This window comes from Phytophthora infestans, genomic scaffold (genome assembly GCF_000142945.1).
Source record: "Phytophthora infestans T30-4 supercont1.4 genomic scaffold, whole genome shotgun sequence".
NCBI classification, from domain to species: domain Eukaryota; phylum Oomycota; class Peronosporomycetes; order Peronosporales; family Peronosporaceae; genus Phytophthora; species Phytophthora infestans.
In genome coordinates, this window is record NW_003303755.1 from 2,830,382 (window position 1) to 2,850,002 (window position 19,621).

Here is a 19,621-nt window from a genome sequence, read left to right on the forward strand (position 1 = left end):
AGTGACTGAGTATGTGAGTATTACGGCAGACGCGTGTATTACTTGGAAACGTTCAAGACAAAGTACTGTGAGCCTCCATGCAGCGCAGGCTGAATTAATAGCCGCGAGTGAAGGTATTAAGGAAAGCAAGGTTATGAGAGCTATTATAGGAGCTGGGATTTATGCAAACACAGCCGATATTGTGTTGGTGTGACAATAAGGGGGCAGTAAGTATCATTAAGGACCCAGCAAACCATACATCGACAAAACACATTGATATCAAAGAGCTGTATGCTCGAGAGATTCATGATAAGGGAATAATAATATTACTATACTGCAACACAAATTATATGATTGCAGATGTTCTCACAAACGCACAACCTCAAACTCAATTTGAGAAACTCAGAAGTTTCATGGCGGTAAAGAATTTAAGCCTCCCCTTACCACAATAGGTGTGGGGTATTTGGACTTTCGGCACTCTGTATCACAAGATACTTCGAAGTTAAAGAGCCAACATGTGGCATATCCTCGCCGTCCGTGTCAAATTGAAGTGCAAAGATACTTCTCAAGACGAAGGGCAAAAGATACTCTCGAGTTGAAGTGAAAGAGTAATGGCCAAGTTGAAGTGCACCAAGGATACGACTTATGGGGTTAAAGCAAAAGCAATAAGACGTAACGTTATGATATTGGTTAGCTCTCAGACGCTCACATGTCAATGGTTATGTACTAGACTACGACAGAACACGATAGCGTACGGAAACCAAATAAGAACCACCGTTGATCGCATCTAGGAAGAAGGGACCCCCAGCCGTGCTTAAGTGGAACATGCCGAAGCGCTCACCAGTCTCTGGAATTGGTGGTATCACAGACCAAAGCCTGGGCATTTTACTTGACTGTCGTAGCCCCCCCCCCCGGAGGGTTTAATATCGGTCAAAGGCGCTAAGTCGAACCGTGAATGCTGAACGCAAACTGGAGAGTGAATGGACTGCCGGAAATTGGTTCCAGCAAAGACAAAAATAGTAGAGGTGCAATGCAGAGGCAGAATCCATAGGGAAATCGGAAAATGAAAATTGGTTGGGTCACAAAATTTGGAAATGAGGGAATAGGTGTGAGTAATGGACCGTCCCAAATTTCGGGTGTCGCAAAATTTAGGAGCCATCTATTGTGAAAAGTCACAGTGCACCCCCAGATATAGCAACTACTATCAGAGAATCAAGAAAATTCCTGTCATGCTATAGTAAGAGCCACTATAAGGCAGCCCAGAGAGTACTGAAGTATATGAAAGGAGCGTCGACGTACGGACTCGTATTTGCGGTAAAAATAAGGAAGTGATATATGAGCTGTACACAGACGCGAGATTCGCGAATGCTAATGAAAACCGAAAATCAGTGACTGAGTATGTGAGTATTACGGCAGACGCGTGTATTACTTGGAAACGTTCAAGACAAAGTACTGTGAGCCTCCATGCAGCGCAGGCTGAATTAATAGCCGCGAGTGAAGGTATTAAGGAAAGCAAGGTTATGAGAGCTATTGTAGGAGCTGGGATTTATGCAAACACAGCCGATATTGTGTTGGTGTGACAATAAGGGGGCAGTAAGTATCATTAAGGACCCAGCAAACCATACATCGACAAAACACATTGATATCAAAGAGCTGTATGCTCGAGAGATTCATGATAAGGGAATAATAATATTACTATACTGCAACACAAATTATATGATTGCAGATGTTCTCACAAACGCACAACCTCAAACTCAATTTGAGAAACTCAGAAGTTTCATGGCGGTAAAGAATTTAAGCCTCCCCTTACCACAATAGGTGTGGGGTATTTGGACTTTCGGCACTCTGTATCACAAGATACTTTCGAAGTTAAAGAGCCAACATGTGGGCATATCCTCGCCGTCCGTGTCAATTGAAGTGCAAAGATACTTCTCAGGACGAAGGGCAAAAGATACTCTCGAGTTGAAGTGAAAGAGTAATGGCCAAGTTGAAGTGCACCAAGGATACGACTTATGGGGTTAAAGCAAAAGCAATTAGACGTAACGTTATGATATTGGTTAACTCTCAGACGCTCACATGTCAATGGTTATGTACTAGACTACGACAGAACACGATAGAGTGCGGAAAGCAAATAAGAACCACCGTTGATCGCATCTAGGAAGAAGGGACCCCCAGCCGTGCTTAAGTGGAACATGCCGAAGCGCTCACCAGTCTCTGGAATTGGTGGTATCACAGACCGAAGCCTGGGCATTTTACTTGACTGTCGTAGCCCCCCCCCGGAGGGTTTCAGATCGGTCAAAGGCGCCAAGTCGAACCGTGAATGCTGAACGCAAACTGGAGAGTGAATGGACTGCCGGAAATTGGTTCCAGCAAAGACAAAAATAGTAGAGGTGCAATACAGAGGCAGAATCCATAGGGAAATCGGAAAATGAAAATTGGTTGGGTCACAAAATTTGTAAAATGAGGGAATAGGTGTGAGTAATGGACCGTCCCAAATTTCGGGTGTCGCAAAATTTAGGAGCCATCTATTGTGAAAAGTCACAGTGCACCCCCAGATATAGCAAATACTATCAGAGAATCAAGAAAATTCCTGTCATGCTATAGTAAGAGCCATTATAAGGCAGCCCAGAGAGTACTAAAGTATATGAAAGGAGCGTCGACGTACGGACTCGCATTTGCGGTAAAAATAAGGAAGTGATATATGAGCTGTACACAGACGCGAGATTCGCGAATGCTAATGAAAACCGAAAATCAGTGACTGAGTATGTGAGTATTACGGCAGACGCGTGTATTACTTGGAAACGTTCAAGACAAAGTACTGTGAGCCTCCATGCAGCGCAGGCTGAATTAATAGCCGCGAGTGAAGGTATTAAGGAAAGCAAGGTTATGAGAGCTATTATAGGAGCTGGGATTTATGCAAACACAGCCGATATTGTGTTGGTGTGACAATAAGGGGGCAGTAAGTATCATTAAGGACCCAGCAAACCATACATCGACAAAACACATTGATATCAAAGAGCTGTATGCTCGAGAGATTCATGATAAGGGAATAATAGTATTACTATACTGCAACACAAATTATATGATTGCAGATGTTCTCACAAACGCACAACCTCAAACTCAATTTGAGAAACTCAGAAGTTTCATGGCGGTAAAGAATTTAAGCCTCCCCTTACCACAATAGGTGTGGGGTATTTGGACTTTCGGCACTCTGTATCACAAGATACTTCGAAGTTAAAGAGCCAACATGTGGCATATCCTCGCCGTCCGTGTCAAATTGAAGTGCAAAGATACTTCTCAAGACGAAGGGCAAAAGATACTCTCGAGTTGAAGTGAAAGAGTAATGGCCAAGTTGAAGTGCACCAAGGATACGACTTATGGGGTTAAAGCAAAAGCAATAAGACGTAGCGTTATGATATTGGTTAACTCTCACACGCTCACATGTCAATGGTTATGTACTAGACTACGACAGAACACGATAGAGTGCGGAAACCAAATAAGAACCACCGTTGATCGCATCTAGGAAGAAGGGACCCCCAGCCGTGCTTAAGTGGAACATGCCGAAGCGCTCCCCAGTCTCTGGAATTGGTGGTATCACAGACCAAAGCCTGGGCATTTTACTTGCCTGTCGTAGTCCCCCCCCGGAGGGTTTAATATCGGTCAAAGGCGCCAAGTCGAACCGTGAATGCTAAAATCGGAAAATGAAAACTGGTTGGGTCACAAAATTTGGAAATAAGGGAATAGGTGCGAGTAATGGAACGTCCCAAATTTCGGGTGTCGCAAAATTTAGGAGCCATCTATTGTGAAAAGTCACAGTGCACCCCCAGATATAGCAAATACTATCAGAGAATCAAGAAAATTCCTGTCATGCTATAGTAAGAGCCATTATAAGGCAGCCCAGAGAGTACTAAAGTATATGAAAGGAGCGTCGACGTATGGACTCGCATTTGCGGTAAAAATAAGGAAGTGATATATGAGCTGTACACAGACGCGAGATTCGCGAATGCTAATGAAAACCGAAAATCAGTGACTGAGTATGTGAGTATTACGGCAGACGCGTGTATTACTTGGAAACGTTCAAGACAAAGTACTGTGAGCCTCCATGCAGCGCAGGCTGATTAATAGCCGCGAGTGAAGGTATTAAGGAAAGCAAGGTTATGAGAACTATTATAGGAGCTGGGATTTATGCAAACACAGCCGATATTGTGTTGGTGTGACAATAAGGGGGCAGTAAGTATCATTAAGGACCCAGCAAACCATACATCGACAAAACACATTGATATCAAAGAGCTGTATGCTCGAGAGATTCATGATAAGGGAATAATAATATTACTATACTGCAACACAAATTATATGATTGCAGATGTTCTCACAAACGCACAACCTCAAACTCAATTTGAGAAACTCAGAAGTTTCATGCAGCGCAGGCTGATTAATAGCCGCGAGTGAAGGTATTAAGGAAAGCAAGGTTATGAGAACTATTATAGGAGCTGGGATTTATGCAAACACAGCCAATATTGTGTTGGTGTGACAATAAGGGGGCAGTAAGTATCATTAAGGACCCAGCAAACCATACATCGACAAAACACATTGATATCAAAGAGCTGTATGCTCGAGAGATTCATGATAAGGGAATAATAGTATTACTATACTGCAACACAAATTATATGATTGCAGATGTTCTCACAAACGCACAACCTCAAACTCAATTTGAGAAACTCAGAAGTTTCATGGCGGTAAAGAATTTAAGCCTCCCCTTACCACAATAGGTGTGGGGTATTTGGACTTTCGGCACTCTGTATCACAAGATACTTCGAAGTTAAAGAGCCAACATGTGGCATATCCTCGCCGTCCGTGTCAAATTGAAGTGCAAAGATACTTCTCAAGACGAAGGGCAAAAGATACTCTCGAGTTGAAGTGAAAGAGTAATGGCCAAGTTGAAGTGCACCAAGCATACGACTTATGGGGTTAAAGCAAAAGCAATAAGACGTAACGTTATGATATTGGTTAACTCTCAGACGCTCACATGTCAATGGTTATGTACTAGACTACGACAGAACACGATAGAGTGCGGAAACCAAATAAGAACCACCGTTGATCGCATCTAGGAAGAAGGGACCCCCAGCCGTGCTTAAGTGGAACATGCCGAAGCGCTCCCCAGTCTCTGGAATTGGTGGTATCACAGACCAAAGCCTGGGCATTTTACTTGACTGTCGTAGCCCCCCCCCCGGAGGGTTTAATATCGGTCAAAGGCGCCAAGTCGAACCGTGAATGCTAAAATCGGAAAATGAAAATTGGTTGGGTCACAAAATTTGGAAATAAGGGAATAGGTGCGAGTAATGGAACGTCCCAAATTTCGGGTGTCGCAAAATTTAGGAGCCATCTATTGTGAAAAGTCACAGTGCACCCCCAGATATAGCAAATACTATCAGAGAATCAAGAAAATTCCTGTCATGCTATAGTAAGAGCCATTATAAGGCAGCCCAGAGAGTACTAAAGTATATGAAAGGAGCGTCGACGTACGGACTCGCATTTGCGGTAAAAATAAGGAAGTGATATATGAGCTGTACACAGACGCGAGATTCGCGAATGCTAATGAAAACCGAAAATCAGTGACTGAGTATGTGAGTATTACGGCAGACGCGTGTATTACTTGGAAACGTTCAAGACAAAGTACTGTGAGCCTCCATGCAGCGCAGGCTGAATTAATAGCCGCGAGTGAAGGTATTAAGGAAAGCAAGGTTATGAGAACTATTATAGGAGCTGGGATTTATGCAAACACAGCCGATATTGTGTTGGTGTGACAATAAGGGGGCAGTAAGTATCATTAAGGACCCAGCAAACCATACATCGACAAAACACATTGATATCAAAGAGCTGTATGCTCGAGAGATTCATGATAAAGGAATAATAATATTACTATACTGCAACACAAATTATATGATTGCAGATGTTCTCACAAACGCACAACCTCAAACTCAATTTGAGAAACTCAGAAGTTTCATGGCGGTAAAGAATTTAAGCCTCCCCTTACCACATTAGGTGTGGGGTATTTGGACTTTCGGTCACTTTGTACCACAAGATACTTCGAAGTTGAAGAGCCACCTGAGGCATATCCTCGCCGTCCGTGTCAAATTCAAGTGCAAAGATACTTCTCAAGACGAAGGGCAAAAGATACTCTCGAGTTGAAGTGAAAGAGTAATGGCCAAGTTGAAGTGCACCAAGGATACGACTTATGGGGTTAAAGCAAAAGCAATAAGACGTAACGTTATGATATTGGTTAACTCTCAGACGCTCACATGTCAATGGTTATGTACTAGACTACGACAGAACACGATAGCGTACGGAAACCAAATAAGAACCACCGTTGATCGCATCTAGGAAGAAGGGACCCCCAGCCGTGCTTAAGTGGAACATGCCGAAGCGCTCACCAGTCTCTGGAATTGGTGGTATCACAGACCGAAGCCTGGGCATTTTACTTGACTGTCGTAGCCCCCCCCCCGAAGGGTTTCATATCGGTCAAAGGCGCCAAGTCGAACCGTGAATGCTGAACGCAAACTGGAGAGTGAATGGACTGCCGGAAATTGGTTCTAGCAAAGACAAAAATAGTAGAGGTGCAATACAGAGGCAGAAGCCATAGGGAAATCGGAAAATGAAAATTGGTTGGGTCACAAAATTTGGAAATAAGGGATTAGGTGTGAGTAATGGACCGTCCCAAATTTCGGGTGTCGCAAAATTTAGGAGCCATCTATTGTGAAAAGTCACAGTGCACCCCCAGATATAGCAAATACTATCAGAAAATCAAGAAAATTCCTGTCATGCTATAGTAAGAGCCATTATAAGGCAGCCCAGAGAGTACTAAAGTATATGAAAGGAGCGTCGACGTACGGACTCGTATTTGCGGTAAAATTAGGAAGTGATATATGAGCTGTACACAGACGCGAGATTCGCGAATGCTAATGAAAACCGAAAATCAGTGACTGAGTATGTGAGTATTACGGCAGACGCGTGTATTACTTGGAAACGTTCAAGACAAAGTACTGTGAGCCTCCATGCAGCGCAGGCTGAATTAATAGCCGCGAGTGAAGGTATTAAGGAAAGCAAGGTTATGAGAGCTATTGTAGGAGCTGGGATTTATGCAAACACAGCCGATATTGTGTTGGTGTGACAATAAGGGGGCAGTAAGTATCATTAAGAACCCAGCAAACCATACATCGACAAAACACATTGATATCAAAGAGCTGTATGCTCGAGAGATTCATGATAAGGGAATAATAATATTACTATACTGCAACACAAATTATATGATTGCAGATGTTCTCACAAACGCACAACCTCAAACTCAATTTGAAAAACTCAGAAGTTTCATGGCGGTAAAGAATTTAAGCCTCCCCTTACCACAATAGGTGTGGGGTATTTGGACTTTCGGGCACTTTGTACCACAAGATACTTCGAAGTTAAAGAGCCAACATGTGGCATATCCTCGCCGTCCGTGTCAAATTGAAGTGCAAAGATACTTCTCAAGACGAAGGGCAAAAGATACTCTCGAGTTGAAGTGAAAGAGTAATGGCCAAGTTGAAGTGCACCAAGGATACGACTTATGGGGTTAAAGCAAAAGCAATAAGACGTAGCGTTATGATATTGGTTAACTCTCAGACGCTCACATGTCAATGGTTATGTACTAGACTACGACAGAACACGATAGAGTGCGGAGACCAAATAAGAACCACCGTTGATCGCATCTAGGAAGAAGGGACCCCCAGCCGTGCTTAAGTGGAACATGCCGAAGCGCTCATCAGTCTCTGGAATTGGTGGTATCACAGACCAAAGCCTGGGCATTTTACTTGACTGTCGTAGCCGCCCCCCCGGAGGGTTTCATATCGGTCAAAGGCGCCAAGTCGAACCGTGAATGCTGAACGCAAACTGGAGAGTGAATGGACTGCCGGAAATTGGTTCCAGCAAAGACAAAAATAGTAGAGGTGCAATACAGAGGCAGAAGCCATAGGGAAATCGGAAAATGAAAATTGGTTGGGTCACAAAATTTGGAAATAAGGGAATAGGTGTGAGTAATGGACCGTCCCAAATTTCGGGTGTCGCAAAATTTAGGAGCCATCTATTGTGAAAAGTCACATGTTATTTCCGAAATGTCGCAATTTGATTTAGGATAAAGTATGCCATATGTGATCAAAACAGGATAGGAAAGAGTGTGTCCACTATTAAGATATCCACAAGTAGTCCAGAAATACGTAAGGTTATATGGTATTTTTGCTAGATAAGTCGCAGCTGGATTTAGGATAAGGCGAGTCATGTGCAACCACAGAAGGGATAAGAAGGATGTGCCTAAACTTTTAGTGGGAGTGTTAGAATACACTTTAACTGATCAAAAATGTATCCAATAGAAAATGTTCAAACATCCTACTTCTTAAGGAAACTTGATAAGTGAAAAACACATGGCCGAGGGATGTTAATAGCGAAGGAGGACGCGTGGCTTGCACCCGCTTTTAAAAGACCTCCTCACTTTGAAACTGATAGCCTATTAACTTAAAGCTTATTATGCACCTTTAACGGCCGTCATTTCATCGCGATGCTCGCTGTGCTCGATGATCCTGGGATGTGTAGTGCGAGCCCGGCTTAGGACGATTCAGAGTACTACGGCGACACGCACTGCTTCTGTGACGCTTCCTACTCCTGGCCTTCTGCCCTCTCGACGTGAAGGAAGATCTTGCAGCTTAAAGTCTCTTCGATCTGATCGCTGATACGCTATCTTGCTATAACAAACCGTGGGATTATGTGCACTTCATGGTTGCCGACAATTGTAGCGTCAGCCACTACATAGGAGATCGGGATGGAGGCATCCCTATGGTCGGCTGCGCTTTGCATAGGTTCAACCTGGCAGCGTCCGACTATGTAAAGGACTTCGAGCCGCTGCTGTCAAAATCCACACTCTAATGACCAAGTTACGAACCATTAAGGGGGGTGCCATTCTTCGTCGTGTAACGAATCTGTCGCCTCTTCTACGAAACGACACTCGGTGGTCAAGTACCCATGCCATGGTACAGCGCTATACGCAGCTTCAGGCAGGTCTAAATTCACCGGACCAAGGTACTAAAGTCGAGTTCGGTCTTCAGCCGCTCTATCTCCGACGGGCCGAGTCATAACGAGCGCATTCTCTTCTAAAGGTGCTCAACGATTTTGAGGGGGTCACTAAGACACTGCGACGCTCGACGCTAATGCTGTCTGGTGCTCGGCATCTGTTTGATCTCGTATGCCAGCGCTACCCACAGCTCAAATCTCGCCTTACACCAACGGCTGCCATCGTTAATAATGTGCCCCTTGAAAGTGGTATAGTCAAGCTTTAACGGAAGGAGACTTTGTGGCCCTTGTTCAGGTGTGGGCACAGCAATCGCGACGCTGCGATAAATTGCGGTTAGTGTGAGGTGGCTGTTGTCCAAGTGAAATCTGGATGCTCAGCCCAGTCTGTTCCACAGCTTGTCCAAGAAAACGCTCGCAACCTACCAACCATTTGCCTCTAGCTAGAGAACCGCTTGCTTATCATTTTATTTGGCATTTAGATGGGCGAGTTGAGCGACGTTGACCTCTGCGACCCTACTAGCAGCCATGGTCCGACAGGATCAGATCACCCAGCGCTTGGAGCGAAAGCCAAGCCTGCGCCGTTGGCTACTAGCTCCAAGAAGTCGAAGATTGGGAAGCGGTTCAAGTGGTCAGGCGAAATGATTGCAGGGCTGCTGAGGCTGCGTTTTGTGGACGGCGACGTCAAGCACCGACTTGAGAGTGCCCAGACGAAGACTCAGACGGCGCTAGCATAGCAAAAGTTTGCCAGTGTGCTGTCGCAGTCGCTCGGCGTTGTGATTACTCGTGAACAGGTTCGAATATTGGATGCCGCTTAATTGTGACGTGTTACAACGTTTGCTGGGGTGTGTGTACAGGTTTCACAAAAGTATAGGAAGCTTAAATGTATATATTGCAAGGAGAAAACAGAGTCGAAACTAATTAGTAACTTTTCTCGTGAATTACGAGAAATTGACGAAAGGCTGTGGACTACTTTGCATGACGCTTTTTCGGGACGTCCCGGAATTAGTGGAGAGGTTCTATTAGACTCCCGTCTTAATGAAAATGGAAGCGAGAGCGCGGCAAACGACAATGCTAGTCGTTCAGACGCATTTAAGAAGCCTAAAGCGGGTATTACCAAGGGCAAAACCACCCCAGTCGACAATCTAGCTAGCTCAATGCAAGCGGGTATGGAAGCTATTGCTGCGTCTCTCACAGAGCGGGCTTCGTCTTAGTCATATGATTTGTTGGCAAGCCTGGCGGAGACGCTGAAGCGTCAACACGAGGAGGCTCTCAAATGTCAAGTGCTCCAGCTGCAGCTACTGGAAAACTCACAGCGAAAGAGAAATTAAGACAGTAAATACGTTAGTCAAGACGTAATACAATCTCCACATCCATGCCTAAAACACTTAATTGTTTTACATTATTACACTATGAGATGAATATATCTGCTATGTCGTTTCGTTTGGATATTTTTAAGAGTGTGCGAAAAGGGCTGCTCCGATACCGGTAGTCCTCCGTCGTCATCATTGAAAAGTGGTTGTGATCGAAGCGGGTCGATACCTTGAGCATCAACGCTGTCCTTCGCAGACATCAGCATGTTATGTAGAGCAACACAGCTGTAGACCAATTTGCAAATACGTTCCGGTGTCTTCTGCTCTAGCTTGGCTGAAGAACAATTTCAGGATTCTTCTAGGCTTCCGAATGTGCACTCTACTGCTATTCGAGTACGCGAATGCAGGCGATTGTAGACACGGGTCCGGTAGCTATCGATGACTTCCGACTCCGAGGACGGAGTCACAATGTGCGCCCAAATCTTGTAGCACGCGTCCCCCAATAAGTGTTTCCCCCGAGAAACAAATTCTGACAGCCTTAACAAGAATGTTGCAGAGGCTAATATGATTTAGCAACAGCTTTTGAAATTCTAAATACAATCCATAAAACACTTTACCGTTTTCGGCCCCCGGACCCATTCCATAGAGACTGATCGTTGTTGGAGCCTGCGCGAATGGAAATGGAGCGAAATCGGCCTAGATGGCCAACTATCGCATGAATATTCACAGCAGGAAACCCTTTTCAGCAATATCATCCCTCGAGTCATGAGGGCGTGGTATTGCGACGAGCGTTCCATCCACGGCTCGAACTACGTCAGGGAGGCCAGCTACTAATTGAAAGCCCTCCTCCACTTCTTTTACTTCCGAAGAATCAGGGAGAACAACGTACTTGGCTGTCATGTGACTGAGGACCTCCATACATTCGTAAATGTAAACAACCGAGAAATTCCCATTATTGAGGCAGCCGAGTCCATAGTTCCCCCCTATGCATTGCTAAAGCAAGTTGTTTAGCTAGTGGGCACATACTGTTCGCAGCAGGCTTGCATTCGTACGCAGCGTGCACCTCTCGGCATATCCGTTGGAAGGACTTACAATCACACCTCAGTTTTTTATGAAACCAGTCAGTGTTCGAAGCACCCAAAGCGTCTTCGAACGGTGCTGTAGGGAACGTGAAGACCTTCGATGTCGGACGCCTACAGTCTCGTTAATCAAGTGTAGCAGCTGTGACAGCTGCAGCGCATGCAGTGAGCACCACGATCGCAATAGTGACACCCTCAGGGTCTATTTGGTCCTTGTGTGGGTTTATAAATGCGTAGTAGCACAGCTGTGCTCCAGTCAGAACACCGATGCACTCGCAGACTGAAATGTATCGTGCTGGAACACGAAATCTGAAAAAAGGTTCAGTGTACCCTTCTATTCTGGCCAATCAGAGTCACTTTGAATTTTAGCACAGAATATGTGCCAGCACTTAAGCTAGGGCCTGACCACTGCTGAACGCGTTGCCTGCGCTGAATTTCGCCGTGGTGACCGTGGAACGTCGTAGGCAACGCATTCAATGCAGCCCACGTCGGAGCTTTCGTTGGTACAGCAAGAGTTCAAGAAACGCCAGACTACGAGGCGCGTACTGTATTCTGATGTTTACTTTAACGGAAAATCTACTGACCAGGTTGTTTTTACATAGCCGTGCGACAAATGACCAGGGTATTGACCAGGTAATCAGTACGGTATTGACCAGAATGTAATTAAAAAGTAAATTACAATGATGTGCAAAGATTCCCCTTACCCTATCAAATCTTAAGATTTTATACAACGGTGGGCGGTGAAACGTTCTCCTGGCCTCTTATTTCTCAATTTGCGCCGAAAGCCCACAATGAAGCGGAAACTGTGTAATGTGGAAGACGTCGACTCCGACGAAGACGACGAAGCTGTGTCAACGTTCGGTGAAGGAGGAGATAGTTCAGGCGACGACAATGAAGACACGGACCGGACGCAGCTAGCCCAGGGCACGCAGTTTGTTCGGGAGGGCAGCGAAGACTCACTCGACGATCTCTTACTCCAGGAAGATTCATTTGAAGGGAAGGAGCTGAAGCGGCTCCACGCCAGCTGGGACGCTTGGGAGAGGTATCGAGTTAATTACTGCGAGGAGGAGAACGCGCAGCTAGTCGTTCAAGAAGCAGAGAGTGTGTCGAAGCGCAACAAGCAGCTGCGTGAGTCCAAACGTGCGAAGAGTGGCCGGGGCGTCCGCTACTTACCTGACGACTTACCGCGGTGGCGACGCAGGTATATTTGCACCCATGGAGCGAAATCTCGGCGCCGTGGTATGGGAAAGCGGCAGCAGTACCGACTTCGTGGTACTGGCTGTCCGTTTCGATTCACAGTCGAAAGTATTTTCGTCAAGGGCAAGTGGATTGTAGAGGTGAAGAACCCTATATATACGCACAACCACGCGCTATCCGAAGTGGTGTTCGAAAACTATCCACATAATCGGCAGATACAGATGTGTGAGCCTATTGTTGAAGACCTCCGGCTGATGGTTCGAGCGGTCGGTAAAAGTTTGCGCATTTACGAGTACATTCGTGACTATTCAAGCTACAAGGTGACGCGCAAGGACGTGGCTAACCTCCTAGTCAAGATTCGCAATGAAATGCGTGGAGAAGCAGACGACGATTTGGCTGTTGCAGAGTTTCTTATGGAGTTTTGTGAAAAGGACAAAGACAATGTGGTTAGTGTGGACGATACATCTTCCGGAGAGACCGGTGCTATTTCTCTGACTACGAGACGTATGCGAGCCACGTTCGCCAGGTTTCCAGAGCTCTTGTTGGTTGACTGTACCCACAAAACCAACAGGTAAGGTTTTCATACAGAATTTGCCAGGTTTCATTCCAGGTTTATGCCGGGTTAGACACCAGGCTTTCACATAGGTGATTGGCCAGGTTGAGTATCAGTTATAAACCAGGTTTTAATCCTTACTAATTCAGTTCACGTTTGTACCTTCAGATATGACTACCAACTTTGCAGTTTAATGGTTATGGATGCGTTCGGTCGAGGGCAATTCGTGCAGCATTCGTTAATTGAAACGAATTCCGACTGGCACATGCGCAAAGCTCTTATTCACTTCAAGACTGCCAACGTTGGTTGGGACGCACTCCGTGTCGTGATGGTCGATAAAGACATGACGGAGATCTCTGTGATCCGTGAAGCTTTTCCTGAAGCGACAGTTTTGCTCTGCCATTTCCATGTGTTGAAGTTTTTACGTGGGGTTGTCCGTGAGGCGCGCTTCGGGCGTTATTCGCCAAGTGAATACGATGCCATGGGTCATCTCTTCGCTAACTTGGTGGAAGCTACTTCAGAAGAGGTCTACGCTAAGAATTTTTATCTTTTAGAGACGTTTTCTTGCGCTCAAGGCAACGTGTCGTTTTGGGAGTACTTTTGTCAAAACTGGGATGAAAGCAAGGATATATGGACACACTACAAACGTCAAACATTGCCGCATTTTCGTAACAATACGAACAACCGTATCGAGTCGAGCTTTGAAAAGATCAAACTCGATCTTGACGGTAGTTGTTCAATGTAGGAGTGTCTGGAGTCTCTTCTTCGAACTCAGCGTCGATGCGATAACGAAAGTCTGGCAAGGGTGGCGTTTGAGGGGGCGTGGACACATTACGGCTACGATCAAGAACTTAATTTGGTATTACGTCTGTGTACACCTTGGGTAGCATCTACGCTGCAGCCTGAGTATGAGCTCGCTATCTCCGACGTCGCGGTCCGGCTGTACACATTTAACGCAACCTCTGACAACACAGTGGAAGTGGAGCGGGGTTTGAAACGATACTCATTTAGCAAGGCTGACTGGATTTGTGATTGTGACTTTTCGACAACTCTCAAGCTTCCATGCCACCATGTGATATGCTTTCGCCGCTTTGCTGGACTTGTTCCGTGTATTCCAGTGTCCTACATTCACTCGAGATGGTTAATTAAGGATTCGTTGTCTTTGATAAGCTTGCCACACGTGGATGTTTTCAATTACTCAAAGACTACCAAACCTATCGGGGAGTACAACGTGGATTCGGTGCTGGATAGTCGACAAAAATACAGCATATCAAGGAATCTGCTTAACCGTGTAGCACAGGAGCTAGCTGACTTGCCGATGCGACTTTTCAGCAAAGAGATGGAGTACCTGAAAGACTACCTGGGCCGACTGCGCACTGGTTTGCAACCTGTGGAGATACCTGCAGGTGAACCTGTGAAAAAACCTGTAGTTAAATGTGTGGAAAAACCTGGTACGCAACCTGCAGAGAAGCCATGTCATCAATCTGCCGAGCATTCTTTAAACGAGTTGGATGGAGTTGAGAATGGAGACGACGAAAAAGAAGATGAAGGCGAGGTCACGGATGACGCAGTTGTAGAACCTCCAGAACAAAATTTGGAGGTTCAACCTGATGAAAAACCTGGAAGTGAGCATGAAGAAAAACCTGTAATGAACCCGGGTGAGGTGTCTGTAAAGAAACCTGAGGAAGAACCTGTATTGTCATCTGGCAGTAAACATGTTACAGATCGTGTAGTAAATCCTGTTACGAATCCTGTGGGTACACCTGATGTACTAGATGAGAATCCACCCAAGCCCATCAATTTGAGCAAGAAGGTGCGGCGGGCTGGGCGACCGAAAACAACTGCAGCGCAAAACTCCAAGAAACGAGCCACAGCGCGTAAGAAATTCAATACACGACTGGAGAAAGGCGGAGCGCTATCATTCGAGGACGTCGGGGTTGTTGCGCGCATCCTTGGCGACATAAACATCAGTTTTACCGATATTTCCGAATTGCTGGATGTTTATCCAGTACAGTATGAGAGTGCTGCTCGTAAGCATCCAAAAGTTGGTGGAGATAAGAAGCCGATTCTGAGCGCTGCTCTACCGTTCCTACTGCCTGCTCCATTAGTGAAGAAATCCTTAGATGTAATCTACGAGTCTGGCGCAGTTCCGTTGCCAAGCCAAACCGATGAAGAACCCCCATACGTCAAGATTACCGGTATTGGCAATTTTTCGCTGTATCAAGTCGACTGCATGCAGAGGGTATGGACAATGAAAGAGGCTGTTGTGATGGGCAAGAGACTAGTGGAGTGGTTGAAGTGTGTACGCGTCCGAAAGAAACGAGCAGAAGACGTTCTTAAGCGCGTTCTGCAAGCGCATCCATTTGAAATCGTGGAGGGTAATATCGGTGATTTGGATTACTCAACGCTGTACAGACTCCGAAGGACTGGATAAGCTCAAAGATATTTGAAGCAATGGGAGAGATTTGGAAAAGAAATCATAGCGTGACCGTGGTTACAACTGCAGGGTTTAAGCTCAACAGAAAGGTCAAGGGGGTCGACGTGCCGGCTGGTTTGTTGGACAAACTTACGTCTATCACTTCCAGATTGGTGTTTATACCTGTTAACTTTGCGCAAGTGCATTGGACTGCGATTATTATCAACACGACGACGAAGAGCATTTTTGTCTACGATCCGCTGGGGGACCAAGACTACATCACGTTTCTCACCAAGCTTCAGAGCAGCATCACTAAAGATCAAGCGTTCAGTAGCTTCAAACTGGTTTTGGTCGCGTCGCCGACGCAAGACGATGGAAACAGCTGCGTAATATACATTCTGAACTTCATGTGGAGACTGATTGACGAAAATGTGAAGAGTGCGCATGAGGACTCTGGACTCAATATCTTCCGGCTACGTGTGCTAGCAGCCCTGCTTAATCTGTAATACATTTGTTTACTCTGTGTAATTGATGTGTACGTATTCCCGTTATAGCGTAAGTACCTGTGCAAAAGACGCACCAGACATGAAAAGAAACTTGTCCATGAAAGACAGAGAGAAAACGTGAAGAAGCTATCGACGCCTTGAATAACCACAAGGTGCTCAAACCTGGTAAGCGACCGGCATCAACCTGGTTTCCAGCCTAAAACCAAAGCAGTATTGAAAAAAAAACAAGTTCGAAAACCTGGCAGAAACCTGTTTGAAAAACCTGGTGTAAATCCTGACACCAAAATAAAAGGAAAGGATACAATCCATCTTATCACACCTGCACTTACACCTGGTGCGCAACCTGGTATGTAACCGGACACGCAACGAAGACGGAGCTACAGCTCAGCTTGCAGCCGGATGTCGTCCAAGCACCATGATTACTTTGGAGCCCGACTTCGATATAAAATGGACGCGCAGATCTCTTTATGAATCAGTATTCAAGAGCTGCAGAAAAACAAAGAACATCCATTTATTTATATTACGGTTATATTACAGGTGAATTTTATCTTACAGCCTGTTTTACCCTGCCAAATTCAAATCAGAAGATAAAACAGGTTAAATTCGCGCGGCTATGCAAAAAGAACCTGGGCAGTATACTCGTTCTTATTTTAACCAAGATAAAGCACCGCTACTTCGCAGCATCTATGCGACTACTGCCAAGGAGCTGGTACAAAAAAAATTCAATTCCCACTCGAGTCCCAGTTGTAAAAATGGGCAGGAATATCTACGGTCAAAATCTCCCTTTGTTTCTCTTACCCATTTTATGTGGCGCACACAATGAACAATTGACAAGCATAACTTTTTGGTTGGCTGAACCTGCGTAGCCATTCGGTCCCTCGCTGTGGCAATCTACCGGTAGCATCATGGGCAAGGCCAAGAAGCTCCGCTCCATGAGCCACAAGAAGCGCGCGCCTCCCACAGGCGGCCCATCCACCGCGGAACTCGAGGAGTTGCAGGCCATGGACTTAAGCACCATGGCGGCAGACGAAGCGCAGCTGTTCAAGGGTCTCGTGGACTTGCAGGGCGCCGTGCGTGAGGCTACTTGCGTGGCAATCGCCACCATGTTCGGTGACGTAGAGAGCGACGAAGCAGAGACCAAGAGTCGCCGCAAGCTGCAGCGTATGGTGGACGCAGGTCTACTCAAAAAGCTCATCCCGCGCGTCGTCGACCCGCTTCCCATGGTCCGTCAGCACGCGCTTGGCGCGCTGCGCAACATGAGCGTGACCGGTGGTTTGGAGCTATGCGAGCTCATGACCACACAAAACGTCGTCACGCCACTGGTCAAGGTCATTACAGATAACGCCACAGACGCCGCACTTAACGGTAGCAGTGATCTGCGTGCCGTGCAGCTACTGGAACAGGCCGTCGCACTGCTTGGCAACCTGTGCGAGAGCTGCCAGGCCGCCATCAATGAGCTGACACAGGGCGAGCTGCTTCCTCCCATCTTTAAGATCGCGGCACAGGCTCGCACCCACACAGCGCTGCATCTCGAGACGCTTAAACTGCTGCTACTGATCACTGAGGGCAATGCGCAACTAAACGAGATCATTGGAGCCAATTCCGCCTACCAACAGACGATCGGCGCACTAATCCAAGCACCGGCGGACCAACTGTCGCTGCAGGTGCGACTGGAGGCGGTGGGTATCGCCATGAACTTGCCGGCGATCATGCAGCTGGAGGACAATGTGGCACGTATGGTGCCTCTTCTGGAGGCGGCGTTGGCATATGATGCTGTGAACGTTGTGCAGATGGCACAACAAGCGTCGGAGAACTACGAACTTTCGCAGAAGTCTTTACTGGAGGACGAGAATGTGGACGATGACACGCAAACCAGCGAGGAGGAGCAGAAGATCACGGCGGCACAGCTGAAGGTTCGGACATGGCGTGACAGTGTGCATACACTGACACTGGCTCTGGAACTGGTTGCTCAATTGGCTGCATCTGGAGACGAGAACGATGAGGAGGAGGTGTGGGCCAGTGACGACGAGGACGCTATGGAGGAGTACGCAGCGTCGCACATGGACACCGGAGCGATCGGAGCTGCTGATAGCCCCGTGTCAAAGTCATTGGAAACCAGCCGCGTCTTCCCGCTTTGTGTTACCATCTTACAAGGACTCGTGTCGATCCCGCAAGTCTCTACAAAGATTATAGGTAAGTCCTCAAGCTCTTGTTATGTGTTCTGCTCCTTGTTGTACTAAAATTTTATAAATTTGCTCACTATATCAGCTAAAGACTTCGAGAAGATGCGTATCCGTGTGTGCAACGCTGTCAATAATCTCCTGTTGAGCGTGTCGTGGGAGGTTCTCGGCGAAGATGTTGTGCCCCAGATCTTCCGCAACCTCTGTGCACTCTACGGAAATCTCAATCGCGAGAGTGAAGCAGCTTCCGCTGCTCCTATGGATTTCACGCTTGAAAGCAGCGCCACAAATGATATCGAAGTTGCTGTGACTGCGGCTATGCTATCGGCACTACGTCGCAGCACTTCGGAGAACCGTCAGCTGGCTGTTGCTGCGGAGGATGCTCAGCTGATCCTGAACTGCGCGGCTCAGGGACGCTCCGCGGAGTCTCGTCTAAACGCTATTGGTATGATCGGCTGTGTGGGCAAGCGCTGCTCCAGTCCGGCAGAAAAGGAGGCTGTGGGTCGCGCTCTGGTGTCACGACTGGATGACTCGAGCCTCGAAGTGGTGGCCGAGACGCTCAACGCCGTCTTCGACGTGTACGACGACGAGGAATTCGACGACATTTTCCGCGCTCTCAACTTCTTGAGTGCGCTAGAACGTACATCCAGTGCGTTAAAGTCGAAGCTGAAGGCAGAGCAGAAGCAGTTAGATCGTGCTCTTGTTGCCCACGTGAAGGAGACGCGTCTCAACCTACTTCGCTTCATCAAGTACAAGAAGAAGCATCTGTAATCGCACCTCCAATTAGCTTCAATTGTACTTGTTTATCTATGCAGTTCCTCAATAGTATGGGTCAGAGGAGTCATATAGCTGGACACGAGAGCAGCGGTAGCCGAGTCGGATGAGCCGCTGTGCAGCTCGACCTGTGGAATAGTCTTTAGCTGTACCATCTTGCCAATACGTGACTCCAGACACCAATGGACCATTCAGGTACCAGCGGATCCCAGTCTCAGCGAACACGTCTTCTAAGCAGCCCGGCAGAACGTACTTTTGTGTCTGACTGGATCCGGTCGACGTCTTGACCACTGCTGCAGATGCCAGTGTTGTGTTGCATACGCACTCGACCAAGCTCGGGTAAATAGCAGTGGATTTAGTGGTGGTCGATGTGGTGACGGTGGAGATGACTGACGCTGCCGATACGGAGCGCACAGCCAAGCCGATGAATAGCCACAAGAAGAAGGATACTCTGATGAGTTGCATAGTTTCACACTGCGACGGAGAGTCGCTTGGTAACCAACGACCCTGACTGGACGTTGGTATCATTCCGGT

The 19,621-nt window shown here is 46.7% G+C and overlaps 2 protein-coding genes across 2 annotated transcripts; one reads left to right on the top strand and one right to left on the bottom strand.

Moving 5' to 3' along the window:
• Positions 1-9,551: 9,551 nt before the first annotated feature.
• PITG_03688 (uncharacterized protein) lies at positions 9,552-9,806 on the top strand (the record flags this gene model as incomplete). Its single annotated transcript, XM_002906695.1, has 1 exon — positions 9,552-9,806. One exon carries the CDS (start codon positions 9,552-9,554, stop codon positions 9,804-9,806), a length of 255 nt encoding a protein of 84 aa, XP_002906741.1.
• A 9,326-nt stretch (positions 9,807-19,132) lies between these two features.
• PITG_03690 (uncharacterized protein) lies at positions 19,133-19,615 on the bottom strand (the record flags this gene model as incomplete). Its single annotated transcript, XM_002906696.1, has 2 exons — positions 19,133-19,536; positions 19,600-19,615. 2 exons carry the CDS (start codon positions 19,613-19,615, stop codon positions 19,133-19,135), a joined length of 420 nt encoding a protein of 139 aa, XP_002906742.1.
• Between the last annotated feature and the right edge of the window lie 6 nt (positions 19,616-19,621).